Raw genomic sequence first — 20,561 nt, 5'->3', positions numbered from 1 at the left:
TTAATAATTTAATTTAATTTTATAATTTTCCAAAAAGAAAATTTATGAACATTTTTCCTCCAAACAATGGTTAACCACTGGAATAAAAACTTCCTGCAGAAGGAAAAGAGAATTATATCTTTTGACAAAATTTCATGACAGTAAAAATCTGAAGCAGTATTATAAATCATACTGCAAGATTTTAACTAAGGTAATAAATGAGGCAAAAAGACTTAGCAATGAGGACAAAATTACCAACTCTAATAATGTTGCCAAAACCACTTGGAACATTATAAGGGCAGAACTGAGTAAAGATTGTTCAAAGGGTAAAATCTGCAATACAGTCCAAATCAACTCAAGTAATTTTAATAATTATTTTTTAAACGTTGCTGATAATATCACTCAAAAAATTTCTAGCCAATTTACCTCTGATACTGATTCGAATAACAAATACAAATATTATTTGAACCTGGCTGCTAAAGGCCCTTTTTTGTAACCGTACGTCCCTCGCCAAAATTATTTAACTAAGGGCATTAACAACTGATGCATTGTTTAATCCCATGAGAGACGCTCCATTGGCGAGATACCATCCCGGGACCATCTAGTTGTAATTCAGCGATTGTCCTCCTTAGGCTAAGGGTGCCACTATTGTCCCTAGCGTCGCCAGTTTTCTCCCAGTACCATAAACCCATGAACTGACTGTGTGTGAGACTGGCCAGGAAGGGTCTTACGTGCCTTGAAGACCTAAAAAGAGTTACGGGCTTCTCGAAAAATACGAACGTAGGTCAGATGCCAGGCTCGACCCTTGGCTTTCTCTTTTTATGTTTCTATTTTTTTCGTGTTTTTTAGGCCAACTGGGGAACTGGTAAAGAGGGGGCAGTCGGCTATAGGGAGCGGAGGAGGACAGTAGTTGAATGGTAGATATAGAAGAAATACGTGTTTAACTGTAGGGTAGCGAGTAGGGCGGACGCAGCGGCTAACTTGAAGGACTATGCAAAGATTAACAGTTGAATTGAATTTTAAATTAAAAGTACGATATTCAATGTTCTGGATATCCCGGATTTATTTACCCTGAAGTGTGTTCCACTCCCATCTCCGAAGCACCCATATCCTGTGATTAAGAACTCAAGCTCGAGCGACAGTCGTGGCAACTGTACGTCGGCGGACGGCTACATTTTCCTAAAATCATCTTCAGTAACATAACAACGGAGGAAATTGAAAAAGTTATCTCTTTTTTACCTTCCAAAAACTCTTCTGGATGTGATGAGATTTCATTGAAGATACTAAAAATAAGTGCCCCATACATTTCTTCCCCATTATGTTGTATATTAAATAAGGCAGTATCAGCTGGTAAATTTCCCTTACGCATGAAATATTCGATTGTTAGCCCTCTATATAAGAAGGGAAATAGAGAAGATTGTTCTAATTATAGACCAATCTCCTTGTTGACATCATTTTCCAAGGTGTTTGAAAAAATTATCTTTACAAGATTATTAACACATATCTGTGCTAATGATATCTTGGCTAGTGGACAATTTGGATTTCGTCCTAACGTTTCCACTGAAACTGCTTCATATACTCTATTAAATAAAATAGTAACAGCCATCAGTAATAAAAATAAAGTAGGCGCAATTTTTTTTTTTGATTTGGAGAAAGCTTTCGATTGTGTAAACCATGAAGTGCTTCTATATAAACTGGAGTTTTATGGTATAACTGATAATGTATATATGTTAATAAAATCATATCTCCAATATCAGTATCAGAAGGTGAAAGTTAGAAATGGACCTAATGATAAAAGTGAATCTGACTGGGGTCTGGTCAAACAGGGCGTTCCTCAGGGGTCCATTCTGGGACCTTTACTGTTTTTACTATACATTAATGACCTACCCATATTTATTAAATATATGAACGCCAATGCAAATCCCCAAACAATTTTATTTCCCAACAGTACTAGTGTAATCGTCAGTAATTCAAACAATACAGTACTGGACAGTAACCTGAAGTCAGTCTTTAATAGTGTGGCAAAGTGGTTTAAGGCAAATTTACTCTCGTTAAATGTCGATAAAACATATTGTATGAAATTCAGCCTTAAACATGCAAACAACTTTGAAACTCAAGTCACATACAACAATAAAATTATTCCCTATACTACTGAATTAAAGTTTTTGGGGTTGGTATTACATAATAATATGTCTTGGAAGTCTCATATTGAAAATTTGGCTGTTAAACTCACTAACGCTTGTTATGGTGCAAGAGTAATTAGACCTTTTGTATCATTGAACTCCCTTAAGATGATTTATCATGCATATTTTCATTCAGTTATGTCATACGGATTGATTTTTTTGGGAACCTCTTCACATAGCTCAATTATTTTTAAATTTCAAAAGCGAATGGTTAGAATACTAATGAAGCCTAGAACTAGGGATTCCTGCAGAAAATTCTTTAAAATATTAAATATATTACCTCTGGCCTCACAGTACATATTCTCCTTGGCTCTGTTTGTGATTGCAAATAAAACTTGGTTCAGACAAATTTCTGAGCTTCATAGTTTCAATACTAGGAATAATTCCAATTTTATCCAACAAACGACTCATCTAACAATGTTTCATAAAAGTCCTGCTTATGCAGGTGTCAAGATTTATAATCATCTTCCAGATAATATTAAAGTATTGGCATGTGACATTGAAAGTTTTAAGAGAGCATTAAAAAAATATTTATATGAGCATTCTTTTTATATGGTTGATGAGTTTCTTAAGTATAAAAGTAGTTAACCACGTAGACAGCATAAATAACGTTGTTATATTTTATGCTCAAGTAGTTTAGTGGTTGCACCTCTGTTAATTAGCACACTTTTATAAAATGATTGAACTTTCCATGACTTGAGTGCAGTAATAGATGTGCTAATATGGTGTAAAAATTAAATTTCATTTTATATAGTGGATAACTATTTATGTACAAAGTTAGATAATTTGAATTGTTTTATCTGTTTATTAATTCAAAATATGATCTATATTTATAACTTTTTAAATTGTTACCTTGTAATATTTATATTTGCTTGTTAATCTTATATTTAATTTTGACAAAATCTTTTTATGACTGCATGTTCTATGACTTTCTCTATATCCAATAATTGTACCAGCCTGGATTAACAGAAATGAAATGAATGAATGAATGAATGAATGAATGCCTTTAAGAGCCTGTCACCAAATCCTGCCTAGGTGAGATGAACCCAGTCCATATCCTCACACCCTACATTTTAATGTGTATTTTAATATTATCCTCTCTACATTTGAGTCACCAAAGAAGTTGCTTGTATTGTTTTCCTGGTTGAAGTTAGTGAGCATTCTCATCTCTTGTGCAGGGCACATGCCGATCCCATGCAGAGAGTGGAGAGCTCTTATGTTAGCCTTCATTTGTGTCATTGCATTTTGACAGTTGTAGTACCTTGCTAATGACAGCTCAATTACCTGTCCCATGCTATGGAAATATTGCCCACATAATGATGCCTTCACAGACACTGATCCTTGTTCTCATGGCTAGGGGTGTCCAGCAGCTTGTGCATGTAACACACAGACAAGCTGTTGATCTTTCACAGCATGTTGCTCTAATGATATTACAGGGAGTGCCCGGTTTTACTGTTGACTGGATTACTGGCTCTAGACTGAGGTTTTTCACGATTCTTTGGCAAATGCTGGGATGGTGCCATGCAATATGCCATGCCTGCATCATTCAAAAGGAGGAACGCTGATAATGGTGTGCTGCGTATTGAATATTTTTACATCTATTGACAAAACAGTTTCTTATAAAAAATACAAATATAGACCATTGATATTAAAATCTTAAAAACGCAACATGTTTCAACCCATATTGGGTCGTCATCAGGTGTATTTTGTGTGCTTATGTGCCAAACTTGTTCTTTTTAACATGGATCCATATTTTGAATATGACTATATAACATGTAATATTATACTTGGTAACAAAACTCTTGGTATTATCAACTTTTTAGTCTAATTTTTTTATTATTAGATATAATTAGTTATATTAATTTATATCTAGTTGAAGATTAAATTAAAATATATTGTCATGCATAGAAGGGTACCCATGTTAGGTGGGTCCTTTGTCACCACAGTATGGTGCTTCCTCAGGTTGTGGATGGAGGAGACGCCATTCAGGTATGGAGGGAAGCTGCGAATATATTGAATAAGCAGTCGCGGACAGCCGACAAGTAGTGGTCCTCCAGCTTGAGGTTCGGGCATGGGGCTAACAACTCCTCACCCTAAAAAATAAACTCATTATGAAAATTCTCAGGAAACCTCAGACCTGGACGGATTCCTTAGATAATCGACCTAAGCTAAAGAAAATGGATATGAGATTTGGTACATCGAATGTTCGAAGTTTGTATAGGGCAGGTTCGCTCAGGGCGGTGGCAGAAGAAATCTTAAAATATAATTTAGATTTATCAGGAATACAGGAGGTCAGATGGGACGGAGGTAGCATCACACCAGCAAGCAAATATACATTTTTCTATGGAAAGGGGAATGAAAATCATGAATTAGGTACAGGTTTTTTCATACATAAGAGAATCGTATCAGCAGTTAAGAGGGTATAGTTCGTTAGTGATACGATATCATATATAATACTAAAAGGTAGCTGGTGTGATATCATCATTATAAATGTTCACACCTCAACAGAAGATAAAATTGATGACATAAAGGACAGATTATATGAAGAACTAGAACATGTATTTGATAAATTCCCGAAGTACCCCATGAAAATTTTGCTAGAAGATTTCAATGCCAAAATAGGGAAGGAAGACATTTTCAAACCAATGATTGGGAATGAGAGTTTGCATTAAATTAGTAATGATAATGGAGTTAGAGTAGTATACTTTGCCATGTCAAAAAATCTTACTGTCAAAAGTACATTGTTCCTGCATCGTAACATCCATAAATTTACTTGGACATCTCCTGATGGGAAGATTCACAATCAAATAGACCATATTTTGTTAGATAGGAGATGGCACTCAAGTTTTCTAGATGTCCAATCATTCAGGGCAGCAGATTGTGATACTGACCACTACCTGGTGGTGACACAGGTTAGGGAAAGACTGGCAGTGAGCAAATAAACAATGTACAGAGTTCATATCTAAAGAAATTAAATGAGGTAGAGGGTAAAGGGCAGTATTGTGTTGAAATCTCAAATAGGTTTGTGGCTTTGAAAACCTGGGCACTGAGGTGGATGTTAATAAAGCTTGGGAAACTATTGGAGAGAATATCAAAATTTCTGCCAAGGAGAGTCTAGGTTATTGTGAACTGAAGAAGCATAAGCCATGGTTCGATGAAGGTTGCTCAGAATTACTAGACCAAAGAAAACAAGCCAAATTGCAATGGTTACAGGATCCAAGTGAAATAAATAGGGATAATCTGAACAATATAAGATGTGAAACCAGCAGGCATTTCAGGAATAAAAAGAGGGAATATCAGAATGACAGAATTGATGAGCACACTGAACAGTAAGAGCAAGAACATTAAAGACCTGTATAGAGGCATAAACGACTTTGAGAGGAGTTACCAGCCTAGCAGTAACTTAGTGAAGGATGAGAATGGTGATCTGCTTGCAGATTCCCACAACATTTTAAATAGGTGGAGGAACTACTTCTCTCAGTTATTGAATGTACATAAGGTCAGTGATGTTAGGCTGATAGAAATGCACACAGCTGAGCCATTAATACCTGATCCCAGCCCTTTTGAGGTTGAAATTGCTATTGCAAAATTGCAATGGTATATATCACCAGGTAGTGATCAAATTATGGCGGAACTTATTCAAGCAGGAGGCGAAATATTATGTTCTAGTGGAGGGCTCTTGTGAACACAGTAATGAACCTTCGGGTTCCATAAAATGCTGGGAAATTCTTGAGTAGCTGCAGATTTGGCTTCTCCTCAAGAAGGGCTCAGCTACATAAGTAAGTAATTAAGGGAGATACACATGACAAAAATAATGGGTTCTAGATTGAATGATTAGATTTATCACCAATTTGGTTACAAGTTCTTTTAATTACAATTAATACAGCGCTATCACTTATTTACCCACTTTCCAGTTCACCGTTAAACACGCACTAATCTTCTTAGTCTGTCTGCCCTAGTCCTCATTTATTTATAACACAGGAACTATAAAAGTCTCGCCTAATCACACACTTACAACACCACTGCACAATAGCACACCTAAAGTCTTCAAATCACATGTTAAATTCTCACAGGCCGACCTCTTGTACTCTTCTGTACTCCTAGTTCCAGTTCACTCTCCACTTGCAGCTCACGCCTCTCATTACATAGCCGTGGAATGGCCATGGACCTACAATAAACACATATCACGTGATGGCTATCCAGCAAGTTTATTGGCGTGTCAGTCGGATCTACAGAAAACACGGCTTCCTCTATTGTTGCATGTTGGACTGTGTTTACACAGTTGTTGCCTGGCAATGCATTGATCAAATCTGTTACATTATGCATATATCTGTTAGGTATTTCGCTGGATTACTTGTCAGTGTGGTCTGGTTCCTTCCTAGGTGGGTACAATGTTATGAACTCTAGTATGTTCACATGCATTATCTCCCATTTAATCAGGTTGCAAGTTGGGTTTAGTGGGACTGTCATCAAGATGTTGTTATCATATGGTATATGGAGAATTTCTGTATTATCTTGTAGATGGTCCTTTGGACAGTGGACACTGGAGGTTAACTCTTTCTATGGGACCCAGCAGAGTAGGTGTCTCCCCCTTACCTGAGGATGGAAACGGATCCAATTTCCAAAATATGCTTTCTATTTTCTACAATACTGGATGTGGATAAAAGTCCAGAAACTGAGTAATTCTGATTATATGCCATCATCAGAACATTTTAGAATCCATGTTGTTAAGGTGATTAAATGGTGAGATATGCATGACATAAAGCATGCCGTCGGCAAGCAAGAAGTAGAGGAAAAATTTAGGTAGGAATTCTCATGGGAACGTATTCTTTCAGATGGTAATAGTATAATAAGTCCGGGAGAATTAGGTTTTAGGATGTGGGCGGGGTTGAGTCCAGTAACAGGCTTCTGTGGTCACTATGATGATCGTTAAGGTGCCAGACTGACGGGAAATGGACTGATGTAAATACAGGAAATTTTCTCTATAATGTTAACATTAACTGACAGTGTTTGAGAAAAAATGCTGAAGTAAATATTTGAACAGGAGAGAGAGGAAGTAACTGGAGACTGAAAAACAAAAACTCTATAATGAAAAGCCACATAATTTGTACTCTTCACATATTGTGAAGGTGGTCAAACCAAGGAAGATAAATAGGCTGGATGTGTAACATGCTGAAGGAGAAGAAAAAGGCTTTCAGAATATATAAGCTGCAAAACTTCAAGGAAGGAAACCTCTTTGGATACCCAGGTGTAGATGGAAATATAATATTAAAATGAATCTTAAAGGAATAGGGTGTTTGGTATAAATTGGATTCAGTTGGCTAAAAATTGGGTTCAGTTTCAGGATCTTTTGAACATGCCCATTAACCTTCAGGTTCCAAAATAAGCAGGAATTTCTTGACCATACGAGTAAATTTAAGTTTTAAGAAAGTCCCTACACCTTGAACTTAGTTTAAAACATTTTCAGCTACAGTGTTCATAATATCTGTGTTGTTCTTCCAGCTGTGAAGGTTGCAAAGGCTTTTTCAAGAGAACAGTACGCAAGGACTTGTCATATGCATGCCGAGAAGACAAGAACTGTATAATCGATAAGCGCCAGCGCAACAGATGTCAATATTGCCGCTACCAGAAGTGCCTTGGCATGGGCATGAAGAGAGAGGCCGTCCAGGTATATATCAGCAAGACTTAAGTTTGTGTTCATCAGCACACACTGTGTATGTTCTTCAGATATGCACATTGCTGACGATAAATTTTGGTGATTTTAAACTTTGCAATTGAGAGTTAGCACTCCCGATTTTTATTCAGCAGGTTCCAGGTAAGAGTCATGTGTTAAAGGCTGGCTGTCCTGGCTGAGGTTTCCATGAGGTTGCCCAGTTTCTTCAGTCAGTTGTTGGGATGTTACATTGAACTAGTCTACTTCCACTTCCACATTCTTTCACCACTCAGTCATCCTGTCATTTGATGTGCAGTTGGTAAAAGACTGTTAAATTATTTAAGAACCAATTAACCAAANTATATTATATTATATTATATATTATTTAACCCATCCTTATCCAGTATATGTGTATATGGAGGGGCAGATATGTTATAATAGTATTTTAAATTAAGTCTGAAAATATGTTTTCAAAAATTCTGCTTCATTTACTTTGTTTCATAGTGGATGTATCCAAGAATACAGACACTTCCACTGAGAAATGCAGGTTATTCCTTTCACACTAAGAATGGCCCTGCTAGGATGAATTTTACAGATAGCTCACTGCAGGAAAGCATAACAGAAGTGTGTATGGCACAATGGAGAAAATTACAGTGTAACTGTTATAGGATATTTTTAAATGAAGATGTATTCTAGGGACACAGTATTGCGATACATAGCCAACTGGGCCATTGACCAATACAGTAATGTAACCACAGCTGATAAACGTTAATCACCCTGAAGATATTAAATGAAGAGTATAAATTATGAAACTCTGTATTGTGTAGTGATTAAAAATGTTATATAGTTGATAGTTATAGTAACAAAAAAAATACATAAAAGGTTCTCCCATAAAATGGTTGGCTCTGTTGTGAACTTGGTATAACACAGATCTGTATCAGACTTGAGACTCTGACTGTTGCCTTGGTAATATTGAAGTTGTGTTAGTACAATGCATGGTTTCATGAAAAGGGTACATTTGACAATTTAATAATGCAGTTCCAAGGTTGAAGGTTGCTTGAAAATTTGCTCTGTAGCCATTGTAACTATACTCATTATAATATTATGGTGGTGGCATACACACAGTTATTCTGTGAGTTATCCTAATCCTTCCAGCCGCACTATGGCCCTCGGGTTCTCTAAGCCTGTAATAGAAATGAGTACCAGGAATTAAATAAATAATTTTCCTGGGGAGTAAGGCACGACCGGCACGTAAGGCTGACAAGCTTACCACCATCTTTGAGCCGATTGTCTAGATAATGTGGGACCCTTAACGTCTCACAACCCTATGGGCCTTCATGGCCTGTTACAGGGATAGCTTTACTTTTTTTATGAAAGTTCCAGAACATCTCAGTATTACAAACATTAAGCCTGCTTATCTAGACATGAACATGCACTTCAGAGATTCAAATGCCTGAGGAGTCTCTCCCTGTTTGTTTCATCCCCTACTATTTGATTTTGAGGTTCGCTATCATTTTTGATTCTGTGTTGGCTCTGTTATTTATTTCCTGAAGCCTGTTTTACTATCAGTATGAAAGAATGGTGAGAAAGACACTGCTGCATCTAATCCAAGTGTTAATGAAGTGTGGGTTATTATCTTCAGAATAGATATTATAACCATTCTTTTGCAGCCACAAGATGGATACCAGTTTAAAACAGTACTTTGCAGCCATGAGATGGATGCCAATTTAAAACTATCCTCACTAATTTTCCCTCTTAGGTGTTCAATTGATATTGATGCCCTCGATGCTTGTTGAATTTCAGTGTTCTGTGATGGCGTGCTCTAATTGTAACAGCTTTTAGCAGTAGATCTGTCTCAGACATATTGAGCCTTGCTTAGCAGCCAGAAGGAACCCTATGATTACTGACCCACTCCTTCAGTTACTATGCAATCATTCACTGGCATTCATTCTATTATTTTACACCATTTGCACAAACACACAAATCACTGTACATTCTGCGAGTCCATCTTTTTTAAATATAATTGCTACACACTTTCAACAAGGACTGTGTATATGCATCCATATTCTCTAAAAATTAAAGCAGAGTGATTGTGGGCCCAAAGTGTTTTTACATCCTCAAAATACAGAGCCCTTCGCCTAATAAATATGACTCCCCTACCACCATCTTTGAGCCGATTGTCTAGGTAATGTTGGACCCTCTAGTCTCACAACCCTATGGGCCTTCATAGCCTGTTACAGCTTTACTTACTTCCTCTGATTGGCTTGATTTGGAAAATGAGATGATCTTTAAATTTACATTTACCTATCAACTGTATATTAATAATATTGGACATCAAGTTGCATTGATTTAGCAAATGGCCTTAACGTTACTGTCCAGCCATAGTTTGTGTCAACTTGCAGAAACACATATTACGAACACCTGCTACACATGAGACTCCAAAGATTTCACCATTGTGATACATCAAAATTCTAAGAAAAACAATCTATTTTTAGTAACCAGCACATTTAACATACTCATTACACTGTGTAAATTACACTGAACAGCTATGGTCTCTTTATTTCTAGGACCCAACAACAAATATTAATTATTCCCATGATTAAGTATAATCTAATAATAAGCCTTCAGGTTTGATCTGTGACTATGTTGATATAATAAAGTGGGATGAAGAAAGTCACAAGTTGCTTTTTTGAGTTTGTACAAGGCCAGTGAATCATTTATGAAATTGGCCCATGGGAAGATGAACATTAAGTTATTGATGTGCTTTCAGGAACATACCATGTTTGTAACTTGGGAGTTTTTGCTTTTCAGGTGGATATAATTTTTTCAGTTTCCTTATTTCCTTCAGGTGAATTCCTGTTGCATAGGTCATAACCACTACCCCTACAGTTATTTACTGAAGTAATGTCTACATAATGGTCAGAAGGAGATATTAACAAGTTCAGGCCTTCTACTTATTAGACTGCAAATTCATTTTCTCTGAGACTACTTCTTCCTGTAGTTGAGTCACATTATTTTGTTTTAACAGTCGAACTCCTCTATCTTGTCTTATTTATTGTTGATTACTTCTTTTGTTTGCTGGGTGTTAAACTGTTGTGATATGTCTTAATTTGTTATGTTGTCAACTCTCATTTCCCCAACTCCTCATTAAGAACTTGTTTCCAAAATTTGTAGTGACTTTCAAATATTTGCTCTTGATTTTGCTACGTAAATCAGTGTTAGCCTGATGACAACAGATCCTACTCTTTCTTTATATTTCTTTTCTTATTCATATGTATCATTCGGGCATCTGTATATTTCTTATGCCCTATGTTGAAGTGAGGCATATAAATGTGATGCATATATATATTTGTAGCATGTGGCATGCCTAAAGGTTAAATTATAGGCCTGAACCCTCTTTCCTCCTATAATATTCATAAAGATGAAAAAAAAAAATTGGTGCAGTTCAATAAGGACACGTTATTGAAGTCCTCATCTTTAATGGTGGTTTATAACTAATTGTGCTTTAGTTTGGGTAATAGCACCAAGGTTCAGTGGTAGTTTGCTAGTGTTTTGGAGAACTTGGTTGTCCCCATCTTCATGGGAAAATGAATAAACAGCAGCATGATGTCAGTATTTCTAGTTGCAGGCTGTAAGGATGTGGGAGATTCCATGCCACACATCTTCCTATCAAACCTCAGAAATCCAACTTTCTTGTGCCTGGAACTACAGATATTGGCAGCAAGTTGCAGTTTAGTTACTGAAATGTTGACAGAGCAACTCATGTCAGAACTCAGTGTCATCAGCCACAAATGGAAACAAGACTAGAAACATAATTATGTTATTTTCTGAATTTGTTTTGTTTACAATTTTTGTTTCTTTTATTGAGAAGTGATCACCCGAAATACAATTTCTGGGTATGCCACTATCTGTGGATTACAGTTGTGTTGTCTGATTAAAGAGCCACCATAAGAGACATTGTGGAGATGTTAGATCAGGAGTCCTAAATAGGCAGCTTGAAGACAGACTGCACGAAGATGGGGACTTCTCCAGACTTGCTTCAGGACTCACAGTTCATCTAGCTAAGGCAAGGGCTGCAGGAAATTCCAACAGATGGCTCTGGATTGCCTTGAACTTTTCCCTGCCAGTGTACCTACCAGTTGAGCTGATGATGCAGTCTTCTAGGCCCCCATGATCCAATCTGTCTTATATTTAGCAGCTGGTATATGTTACAAGCTGTCACAGCTGTGCAGAGTATTTGATTTTCATCACTTCATACTTCTTATCTTCACAGAGGTCTGTCTTTTCTTTTAGGTGTTCAGCTTTTATGAAACATCCCAGGAGTTCCTTTAGCACTAGGCCATAGTATTTAGGCTGTTCTGGTTACACCTTTGACTGAAGCTTTAGATGTTTTATGCAGAGGAAAAAATTAAGGATCCATTACTGACTCACCATGTGTCATGTGTTCAGTCCCTGAACCTTTTGTCCTGTTTTGATTACATTTTACATGAGAGCCTCTTCCTAGCAACAGTATGAATCTGGGTATTATTTTCCAGTTAGGGTAAACATGTAAGAGTTAATGATCTAAAGGAGGTACATATTATAAGTTAGACAAATTTTATATTTTTTTTAAATTTCATGAAGGGTGGATAGAGGGCAAAGAATGCTTAATATACGCTTCAAGAAGTGTCTTTCCCCTTGTTTTTTCAAGTATTGTAGGTTATTGAAACCTACTTCTGATTTAAATTATATTAAGTAGAAAGTGAAATGTCAGAATGTTGCTGTACACTAAAAGAAGGAATGGATAAATTTCTTACAGTTTGACAGTTTGCCAAATTGTTAGGGATACAGCCAAAAAGCTTTTGTGACCAAAGCACATTGAATTTATTGCATGTAAAGGACATTATACACTGGATTTCTCCATCCCAACTTTGAGGTCTGCGTTGTGTTATAAACCATTTGTCTGCATGCTGGGCCTCCTTCCATGCATCTTGTGTTTAATTAGTCATACCTAAGTCAGAGTGGCCAAAACATCATCACTGCTACTTTACAGATTGTATATTTCACTGTTAACATTCTCATCTCATAAAACTGCTTGTGTACTTCTAAAATCACAATAAATTCCGAGTAGAAAATAACGATGGTTCCTTTTGGCAGGATAACCATTTCTATCACAAAATCAAGTCAGATATTTTTGTCATTGCTGTGTTCTTTTTCAGCATATGTACATTTCCAGACTAATTACTCTTTGAATGATTGCCAGGAAGTATACAAAGTATATGCAGAAATTATAGTGTGTAGAACTGGAGAACTGGCAGACTCACTGATATTCAAAGAGTAACATATGTAGAGGAAGGGATGTTTCTGTATGGATACTATTTTCATTCTTCATTAGTCGATAGAGAAAGAAACAGAATATAGTCTTGAAACATATCTTTTATTTGTTAATTACAGGAAGGCTTTCACTTCACGTGTTCAGAGTAAATTATGGAATGTAGTGGAAACTATAGGTGTACCAGGTCATTTTATCAGAACCATGAAAAGAAAGGCACAAGTGAGAACAAGAAAATAAGTGACAGTGTGAGACAAGGATGTCCATTCTCACCTGTACTTTTTATAATATGTACATTAATACTGCTGTAAATAAATTTAAAGTAGGTAATAATAGTGTATTAAATACCAAATTTAAATTAAAAATTAGCCTGCTTTTTTTTTTTAAGGAAAGAAAGCAGGGTTACAAGGGCAGCATGTATGTGCATGTATTATGCCATAGGAGACTACCACAACACTGTACGTCTTACTTTCATTCAGTCAGTAATAATAACATGGATAATCATAATAATATTAAAATAAAATTTATCACAGAATAATATTATAAGGTAAGGCATGGACTTAACTGGTTTGGGATAGTCTGATGCCAGCATTTTGCAGATATGAAGATGAAACCTTGAGTTTTAGTAAGAAGGAATATTTAGATCATCTTGAATAATTATTTCCTTTTTAAGGAAGACTGTTTACTGTGGAATTAATTTTTTGCTTAATAATCAGATTTTGCCTTCTGGAAAATTGTGTGAACTTATTGGAAATTGTGCAATTAAGCATAATTGATGTTGTGCTTGCAGGAAGAGCGTCAGCGTACCAAGGAGCGAGATCAGAATGAGGTGGAATCAACTAGCAGTCTGCATACAGACATGCCTGTCGAGCGCATATTGGAGGCAGAAAAGAGGGTTGAGTGCAAGACCGAGCATCAGGTTGAGTTTGAGGTAAACTGACCTTACGTACTAAATATCATTAGGGCAAAAGAATTCAATTATTCACTTACTGCACAGGGAGTTAGAAACTGCATATCTTTGAAATACTTATAATTCAGAGCAAAAAATTGTATGACATTTTATATTCATGTAGAGATTTACTATTTTTAAAACAAACTTCAACATTTAGATTCACATATAATAATTTTGCAACATAATTTTATTTTGGCTGTATGATTGCAGGAGACATATGCTATTTTTTTAATTTAGTCATGTGATTAAAAGGGACTAATTTGCAATATCTTGATGTGGACATGTGACTGAAGGTACTGGATTCTTAAATTTTGAAACACAAAAAGAGGAGATCAGTTTTGATTTTTTTAATTTTTAAGTGTGATTGAGGAGATTGGGATCTTATAATTGTGGTTGGAGTAACTGATGTTAAATTTTTAATCTGGAAGTGTGCTGCAGAAGATTAATTGGTATTTTATAATATGGAAGTTTGATTAGAGGATGCAGCGTGATTTCTTTATATTGGATGTATGACTAGAGAAGAGAGATTATGATGTTTGTAGTTTAGATTGATTGCAATTTTTACTATGTGTTTTCAGTCAGCAGTGACCAACATTTGCCAGGCAACCAATAAGCAACTCTTCCAACTCGTCGAGTGGGCCAAGCACATCCCACATTTTACATCGCTTCCTCTCCCAGACCAGGTGCTTCTGCTGCGAGCAGGTAACAAAGAGTCTCAGAACTGATTCTAAGAGTCCAAAACAGTTCTTGTGTGTTATGGAGGTAATAGAGCTAAATGGCTTGGAATTGAAGCTCAGAATCATATTTGGAAGTCAAGTCATAATGCCCACTATAAAAAATGTCCAATAAAATAAAACATCTTGAATGGCTTATTGTCATGTGTGGTGAACTGTCCAAGACTCTCTGAAGGTCAAGCTATAAAAAGACGTACAAGCTAGCCAACTGGCATAAATTCTAGTAAGTTATAAAAGAGGGAGACCTGGACGTAATGAGAATTTATACAATTCAGAAGAATTCTTTTTCTAGTAGGTGGTTGAAAGACATGGTTTTGAATTCCATCTTCAAACTTCTGATCACATGTATGAAAAAATATGTTTAAAAGGATTAAAAGTATGGATGCAAGGAAAGTAGTATTTTACTTTTTTTTTTTTCTTTCTTCTTTTTTTTCTTTTNCTTTTGAGTTGGCAGTGAATACTTGCAAAAATGTTGCTTTAAATTGAGTAGAAACAGATGCTTTAGATTTCCATTTTGAAATCCCATTATCAAAATAAATTCTGTACCCGATATTTTTCCTCTTTAAATTATCCTGGAAATTCAAGTTTGTGCTGTGAATGACTGATATTTTTAACTGGATTCTTGTGTTTGTTTTATTATGTTTTTGCACTTGACATTGTCCATGTTCATTAGGGCCTGTGTCTTTAATTATGAATCCATTGCATTGTAAATAAGTAAAAGGAAAAATTAAGCTTTCTACTGTATTGTATTCAAGAGAAACATTAGATAGGGATTACACTGCACTGTTTATAGTATTGAACTTTTAGAGTATGACAAAGGATTGTGAAAGAATGTGGCTTCCATTGTTTCATTTAATTGAAAATTTTGCAATAACCTACAGGTTGGAATGAGTTGCTGATAGCTGCTTTTTCCCATCGCTCTGTTGAAGTTAAGGATGGAATTGTCTTGGCAACAGGCCTGACGGTTCATCGTAACTCTGCACATCAGGCTGGTGTTGGTACCATCTTTGACCGTGTGCTTACAGAACTCGTTGCCAAGATGCGAGAGATGAAAATGGACAAGACAGAACTTGGTTGCTTGCGTTCTGTTATATTGTTTAATCCAGGTACCATATTCATCCAGTTGGCATTTACAGATGATTCCGTTAAAACATTCTTGCTCCGAGATTTTTACAGAATATGTGTTTGTAACTGCAGCTTTCAGGGTTTAGCCATGTCATGTGTTGAGACTATTCCAATATTTTGAAATTTTGTTGTGTACACAGCAGTCACCATCTTCAGAGTAAATGNCATGCCAATCGATACCTGTTTCTTTCAGGATCTGCATTAATTTGGGATTGGGATAGAAAGAGGAATTGGACTGATGTTTAGGTCTCACATGACTGCTGACAGTACAGTCTTTGTGCACCACATAAATTTCTGTCAGCAAATTTGGAGACAGCATCATTGGGTCTCTCTTCTCGTAGCCAACATATCCATCTTGTATTTAAGCATCCTGTTGCATTACTATATTCAACCTTGTTTACATACAATTTTCCCTCAATAATGCACCTATTTATTTCTCCATTCACATTTGCCTTCGCTGTTAACACATGTTATGGCTCCAAGCTGCCATCCTCAGGTGTCCCATTATGCCAAACCTGCTACACTGCACTTAGTATTGTCCCTTCCACATGTGCATAAGTGAACATTTCATAATTAAAGTGTTACAATCACACTCAACTATTGTGCGTTAAATTTTACATGTTACAGTTCAATCTATTTAAAATTAATTAAAAATAATTCTAATTTTTAATTATATAAAGCTCCTAATTCCTTGTCTAAGCGATATACCCTTCTTCGGTTGTTTACATTGCAGCAGCTTACCGTTTCCATATGCAAGCCCGTCGTTATGTTTTGTCTGCAGTTTGTAATGTGTAAGAACTCACATAGGGCTGACATCCTCACTGCCATCTGTGAACCGATTGTATAGAGGAAATGTGGGAGCCTCAACATCTCTCAACTCTATGGGCCTTCATGGCCTGTTACGAGGAGAGCTTTACCGTTTATATGCAACATGTTTCAATCCAGCAGGATCATCATCAGGCAGTGTTCATGATACATCTCTCATTGTTGGGTTGTGTCCTAACAGGGATCCATATTAGTAATTATATTGATATACAGTATGTGCGAAAAAATTCAGTACTGAAACTCGCGCATCTTGAACTTGCATGTGCATTTTTCAACGCGGCATAGCTCCAGCCGCACATGTTCCCAGTAGTGAAAAGGAAGTTGTGATGTGCAGTTGTTGTTGGAAATGGGTCTTTCAACAGAGGAAGAAGTTTTCATAGTTGAGTATTATTTCCACTCATACGGAAGAGGTCGCCAAACAACTCACTTCCTTGGTTTTGAGTGGCCAGATGTTATCATCCAGAAACCGCTACATAGTACACGTGTGACAATATGGTGTGCCATCTCAGCATACAGTATATTAGGCCCCTATTTCATTGACTGTGAGGGAGGCCATGCTCTTACCATCACCCAAGAACACTACAGGGACATAGTGATCGGACCACTTCTTCAGGATTTGAGAAGGTTCTGCAAGGGGCCTTCACATGAATAGACAGCGGTATCAACAGGACGTATTTTCATTTCAGTACTGTAAGTTTTGGCACATACTGTAAATATCATTACAAATTTTTATATGCGTCTCATCATTTTAACTAAATTGATGTTGTAATATTAGCCTTAAGTGTTAAAATGTTACAGCATTGTTATCAAAATCTCTATTAAAATGTTGAAATTAACTGTTAATTAGTTATTAATTACACTGGAATTATCTTTAAAATAACGTGCCCATGGTATGTCGTTTTACTCTTACAACATATTCATAGAAAATGCAAAAAATACCCACCCCCATTACAGAAGAAAATGCTAAAAATACTCGCTTTCCTCCAACTGCATGGGCAGCACTTCACACTACTTCGTTCGACACCGATACTCCCACTACAAGAACTGTATGTGGGTCCAGTTTTTCCTCCTGCCCCACATTTTTACTGAAGATGTTGACTGCATTATGCACCAGAATATTGGAACAGCTTCAGTGCATAATATGACTAAGCCCCCCAAAGGACAAGTTTATATATTAAATTAAAACATGCTTATTAAGACAGCTATTGTAAAGTGATCTCATCCCTAATTTGACTGATTCTGTGCTTGATCAAGTATTTGTCTTCCCCTCTACCCCTGCAGTTACTTTCTGTGGAAAAGAAAAGTCTTCGTCTCCCGTGGTCATTCTCTTTTCTTGTCTGCCTTCCTTCATGATTTCAGCTCGTGGTCCACACAGAATATTTATTTCCCAACATTACCAGGGCTCCAGAACTACCTTGTGAGTGTGCAAGCCACCTAACACAAACCACATGCATATAGTCTCACAGTGTGTTTCATAGAGGTATTTTATCCTCACCACTGTCCTCCATTAAGTTGCCTATTGTGAGTGGAAGAGCATGTTTATGTTACTGAGCACTGGAGTTGATAGGTTAGCTATCTTTGTATTCATAGGATTTTATATGTAATTTTGTCTTCCCATTCTGACTCCTTTTTGTGGTTTCCTCAAGTTCCTCAAGGAATATGCTGGGATAGTGCTGTAAAATAAGCCAAGACCATTTTCTTTCCTTATCCTATGTGATTTATCATTCACAGCCATGCTCTCAGTGCTGTTTAACATGCAAAGTTAGGAATGTGCTGTTAAAAATAGAAAGAATTATCGTTTATTGATATTTCTATCAGCATTTCACATTGTTGAGTTTCCTATTTTATTTTACAAGTTATAGTGTTAAATAGTAAGATGATTTGAATGATGGAAACTTCAACCAAGCTAGCCAGCCAATGGGCTGGAAGCAGAACCTGGGACCTCCTAAATAGGAATAGTTTTACAGTGTTGATTGTTATGGTGTGTTGTAGAAGTGCGTGGCCTGAAGTCCGGGCAGGAAGTAGAACTTCTTCGAGAAAAAGTGTATGCTGCATTGGAAGAATACACTCGTACCACCCATCCTGATGAACCTGGCCGCTTTGCCAAACTGCTTCTACGTCTACCAGCACTCCGCTCTATTGGGCTCAAGTGCCTTGAGCACCTATTTTTCTTCCGACTGATTGGTGACGTACCTATTGATGAATTCCTCACAGAAATGCTTGAGTCACGATCAGATCCTTAGATGGTTTATATTTCTGTATGGATGTTTAAAGTTTCTGAGTCACTGTGTGAGTTATGAGTCATAGCATCTTTAGTCCCTATGCCATTTTGAACTGACTGTGTTCAATTTCAGAAGAGACTTTGGCATTTTCAAATTTTTTAAGGTGGGTGTGCATAATCCACAATACAAATTCCATTTCTTTTTTTAAATTTGTTACTTCTGAAGAGTTTCTGCAGGTCTTTTTTAATGATTTTACCTAGCCGCATGCTTGTGTTTTATGATGAAATGAATAATTCAGGTTCCAAAGAGTATGAAGACATGTCCTGGTTGCCCCCATTAATTCTAAGGTATGATCTTTCAAAAATCTTTGCACAATATTTGGAATAGGTCAGAGTTCTGGGTACATCTTTTAATGAGCAGCTGTTCATATGTGATGAAATATTAAAAGCTCAGATTTGTTGTGCATATGTAGAACTTGAAGGTATAAACTTCTTGTACCTTTGATTATTCAGGATTTAGCATACACTGAATATAGTTAAAAGGATAACATATTTTTTCCTGACACACGTGTATTTTGTGATAAATTTCATGTGCTGTTATATGAATGTGTTAGGGTCTTACAATTTTTTTAAGTTAAAACTAAATGTCTTGAACCAATGAACAAACAAAATGTGAGACCAGTAATTCTCAGCTGTGACCACAGTGAATAACACAAGGAAATTAGGAGTAATCAGATATGGTATGCTATTACATCATATCCTGGCCTTGAGTTTCTTCTTTTTTGCATTCCCTGAGTACACTGTATGTAAAAAAATTGATTTTACATATCCACCTGCTACATGGCAGGTACAAAATTAATTCTGAGTTCATTATGCTTGGTAGTGTAAATATGCCTGTTCTGGTTTGGAATGCTTATTTTCACTGCTGTGTCCTCCCCCCACCTTTTTTTTACTGAACATTAAGTAGCCACACTAAGAAGTAAGCTCTAATAAAAATAATCCAGCTTAAATCACCCTTCTGATTTATTACACCACTTGCTATTAACTCTTTGACTGGTGCGAAGTGTATTTAAATCCCACCCCTGTCCTGGCAGGCCCTTTAAACCTTATGTCGCTAAAATGCATGTAGTTACTTTTTCCTAAACAACTTCAACAAAAATTGGTTTTTAAAAACAAAATTTTCAGGAACTAATTAAAATACAATATTTTATGCAATAAATGCCTTTCCATACCTCTTTATTAGTTTTTCTTCGTGTGATAAACATTGAAACATGAAAGTTTGCAGAGAGTCACACCACAGCCTGCACACATGATACTTGTTTCTTTTCTAATCTTGTGCTTAGCACTCACGCGACACTTTCTCAGGGCACCATTCTTCTTGTTACTGGGAGGAACATGGACCATTTTATGAATTTTCAAGCCACCCTCTAGACGATTTACTGGCTCTTTCACTAGTGGTCTTTTCAAGGTCGAGGGCGGAGGTGTGACTGCACTTGAGTCTGACGCAATAGATTCGTCATCCACTTCATTCCTTGACTCTTCTCCCTCTCCACCCTGTTTGTTTGGTTCAGTCATTTT

At 36.5% G+C, this 20,561-nt stretch overlaps 1 protein-coding gene across 2 annotated transcripts in view; it reads left to right on the top strand.

Annotated features, from left to right (window-relative positions):
• The window catches only part of LOC111872901 (retinoic acid receptor RXR-alpha-B), a 107,873-nt gene extending 87,775 nt beyond the window's left edge, over nucleotides 1-20,098 (top strand). Inside the window, exons 4-9 of one of the 2 annotated variants that reach the window (XM_033754883.1) lie at nucleotides 7,665-7,830; nucleotides 11,756-11,881; nucleotides 13,917-14,057; nucleotides 14,657-14,780; nucleotides 15,694-15,918; nucleotides 18,755-20,098. In XM_033754883.1, the coding sequence (XP_033610774.1) occupies nucleotides 7,665-7,830; nucleotides 11,756-11,881; nucleotides 13,917-14,057; nucleotides 14,657-14,780; nucleotides 15,694-15,918; nucleotides 18,755-19,005 (1,033 nt within the window). In that variant the 3' untranslated portion in view covers nucleotides 19,006-20,098. The remainder of the gene's footprint in view (nucleotides 1-7,664; nucleotides 7,831-11,755; nucleotides 11,882-13,916; nucleotides 14,058-14,656; nucleotides 14,781-15,693; nucleotides 15,919-18,754) is intronic. The other variant, XM_023867171.2, reaches the window with a different exon arrangement.
• Nucleotides 20,099-20,561: the final 463 nt, after the last annotated feature.

The sequence above is a fragment of the Cryptotermes secundus genome, unplaced genomic scaffold (genome assembly GCF_002891405.2).
Source record: "Cryptotermes secundus unplaced genomic scaffold, Csec_1.0 scaffold387, whole genome shotgun sequence".
NCBI classification, from domain to species: domain Eukaryota; kingdom Metazoa; phylum Arthropoda; class Insecta; order Blattodea; family Kalotermitidae; genus Cryptotermes; species Cryptotermes secundus.
The sequence above is the reverse complement of the archived record's forward strand: the minus strand, read 5'-3'. Positions and strand labels throughout refer to the sequence as shown.